At 56.1% G+C, this 2,784-nt stretch overlaps 1 protein-coding gene across 4 annotated transcripts in view; it reads right to left on the bottom strand.

The window, feature by feature from the left end:
* Cttnbp2 (cortactin binding protein 2) overlaps window positions 1–2,016 on the bottom strand; it is a 173,312-nt gene extending 171,296 nt beyond the window's left edge. For 3 of the 4 annotated variants that reach the window (XR_003850181.1, XM_008837185.3, XM_008837200.3), the window contains exon 1: window positions 1,810–2,016. Coding sequence is in view for 2 of the 4 variants with exons in the window: in XM_008837185.3 (XP_008835407.1) it covers window positions 1,810–1,890 (81 nt within the window). In the remaining 2 variants the exon portion in view is untranslated. The remainder of the gene's footprint in view (window positions 1–1,809) is intronic. The other variant, XM_029565518.1, reaches the window with a different exon arrangement.
* Between the last annotated feature and the right edge of the window lie 768 nt (window positions 2,017–2,784).

The following is a 2,784-nucleotide window of genomic DNA, read 5'->3' as shown; positions in this document are numbered from 1 at the left end:
TTTTCACAGAGGAAAATAATCAAGTCCCACCTTATCAGCAAGTCAGACTCTTGAAACTTTTTAATAGTAGACAGAAAGACTGACCTTGTTAGCACAAACATATTCCTGACAACAAACTCTTGTTTATAGTCAGCCCAAACAGAACTGTGTATCAGGTACATATCATAAGTCACATGTTTGTGGCTGGTTTGTCAGTTAATTAAAATTTTGGGAGTGACATAAAGTAGTGTGTTCTAAGTAGATTATACAAACAAATTACACCTTCCTGGGGAAACAGAAGCAAGTTTTCCCCTCCTTTCCCCTCACCATCTCTGGGAGAATTTCAGTTTTCCAGTGGGGCTTACTGTTTTCCACTTTGTATCTCAGAGAAGGAAAATTATTCCCAAGTGCAAAGGTTTCACTTGAAAGCTCTTAAAAGTTTTCATGTCTCCTGCAAAGAATGGAAAACTCATTTTTTCCCAAAAGTTTTAGCTCAGCATTTACGTTTCACCAGTGGGAATTAGTAGTTGTCCTGTCCCCTTTCTTTTCAGAGATCAGCAGCTCTTGCGCCCGGGTACTGTACCATTCTCCACTTCTCTCCCACTCTACCAGAGACGTGGGAGGAAGTTCAGCAGCCCAGGCTGTTTATGCTTGGCCCTGCCCTCTGCTGCCCTGGCAGGCACACCGCTCAGGTAGTGGGAGACACAGCAGGGATATCCACGCCCAACTCACTCCATCCCATTTCTGTCCTCTGGGAAAACTGCAGGATTTGGCCAAGAGTGGGAGGCACTTCCAGACCTGGCTTTCTAAGCAGTTTTTTGCAGCTTCTGCGAAGATTCCTTTCCAAGCCCTGTGATCGTTTTCCACCCTGGCAGTGTGAGTCGAGCCCTCCTTCCCAACCAGGGCAGACTGGGATCCACTGGCGACCGTGCGGGCATACAGTATGAAGAACAGGAGCAGCTACCCGCACGCCCGCACACATTCTGGGGAACCGGAACAATGAGGTGACACCTGGTGCAGCACCCCTACCTCAACCTGGCATCTATGGGGGAAGATCCACCTCAGCACTAAGTGATCCAGCCGCAGGCAGCTAGGACCCAAAGTGCTGGCGCTCTGCAGCAGCAGCTGCGCCCACAGCTGGGCACCCAGTCTCTCCCACCCAACCTCCCCCAAGCACACAACCCTAACCAGCAGCACAAAGAGCAGCCCCCACACCTAACTGGAGACGGCCCTCCTCGCCCCCCGCCCCCAGCTGTCTCCCCGAGTGCCCCAAGAGGTGCCAGGTACCCCAGAGATTTGATCGCACCACACTGGGAGAGGTGAACAATGGGGGGTGAGATCCACCAGGAAGCGCTCAACCCTCGCTTGGCCCTAGTACCCCGCATCCCTCGGTGTGGGCAAAGGGGTCCCAAAGGACGCATGCGGAGAGCTGCAGGAGGACAGAGGGTCCCCTGGTTTGGTGAACGCCTCGCCCCACGGGAACCTGCCCCGGCCTTGGGGACAACCTGGGGAAGGGGCATTTTGGGGAAGGGGCACTGCCAGGTTAGGGTCACCTCGAAGAGGAGGCACCGCAGGGAGGGGGACCCTGGGGACGCGCCCCTCCGGATAAGGAGGCACCCCAAGGAACGGGAAACCAGAGGAAGGGGCACCCGGAGGAAGGCTCCCCCAGGGAAGGGGCACTCCGGAAACCGAGCACCCCGAAGAAGGGGCAACCTGAGGAAGGGTCACCCCGCAGGGAGGCTGGACTTAAGGACTGTCCAGCGGGACCCGGGCGCTGCCCACGGCCCGCGTCTACACCGCGCCCCACTCGCGCCCCGGGAACTCGGTTACCGCCGCCTCCGTCATGGACCCTGCCGAGTCGTCCGGGGCGCGGGACAAGTCGGGCTCGCAGCTCGCGCCGTCGGTCGCCATCTTCTTGCTCTAGCGGATCCGAATGCGAGCTCGGAGCGGCGGCTGGGGCTCAGCCCTCTCGGCGCGGGAGGCGCTTAACCCGCTGCTGGCCGGGTCCTCGCACCCTCGGCGCCCGGCGCTCCCGCCTCCCCGCGCCGCCCCCGCTGCTTAACCCTCTGCGCGCCGGAGCGGCCCGCCAGCCGGCGACTGCATCAGCTCCCGGAGGATGGAGAAATGGGCAGGCAACCGCAGGGCCAGGACAGACACTGGGGAGGAAAAGCAAAGTGCAGGGAGGCGACAGACGGATGGGCCGGGAGAGCCTTCACCCAGCCGGCCAGGCACAAACTGAACTGCAGGCCAGGTTCCTGGGTGTGAATTCTGAGGTCCAGGAAAGTCCCTCATTCCACTGGCTCTCTTTGCTTGTTAGGAATCACATGCGGCGCCTTTTCTTAAAAATGGACTGCCGCAAGGGAGCTTTGACCCTCTTGGCTTATATGCACCTGGCTTTGTATTTATTACATCGATTCTAGATCTCTCTAAAACCATCAACTCCCAGCTGAAGACCGTGTATCTTGTTCTTAGCCCACCTCAACCGGTATCTCCATTGGAATACAAAAACTGCCCCCTCCTCGCTTTGCCCCTACCCTCAAAGCCAGGGGTCTGTTCTGGAAACCCGAGACTGCCACTCACTGCCATTGGTTTTTAAAGAAAGCCCTCTACGTTTGAGAGATTGCAACTTCCTTCCATGCAGGTGAGGGGACACACACACCCTTTTGCTAAAATTGATCCTATGGTAATGCATGGCTCAAAAGTTTTTCATGAATGAGTTAGGCCTCGATAATTTTCCTTTCCTGCCTCTAATTCATTTCCTACCCTTTCCTGCCAATCCCCAGAATCTGAAAATCTATCACCTTA

Source organism: Nannospalax galili, unplaced genomic scaffold (genome assembly GCF_000622305.1).
Source record: "Nannospalax galili isolate Female #2095 unplaced genomic scaffold, S.galili_v1.0 scaffold171, whole genome shotgun sequence".
In the NCBI taxonomy this organism is placed as follows: domain Eukaryota; kingdom Metazoa; phylum Chordata; class Mammalia; order Rodentia; family Spalacidae; genus Nannospalax; species Nannospalax galili.
The sequence above is the reverse complement of the archived record's forward strand: the minus strand, read 5'-3'. Positions and strand labels throughout refer to the sequence as shown.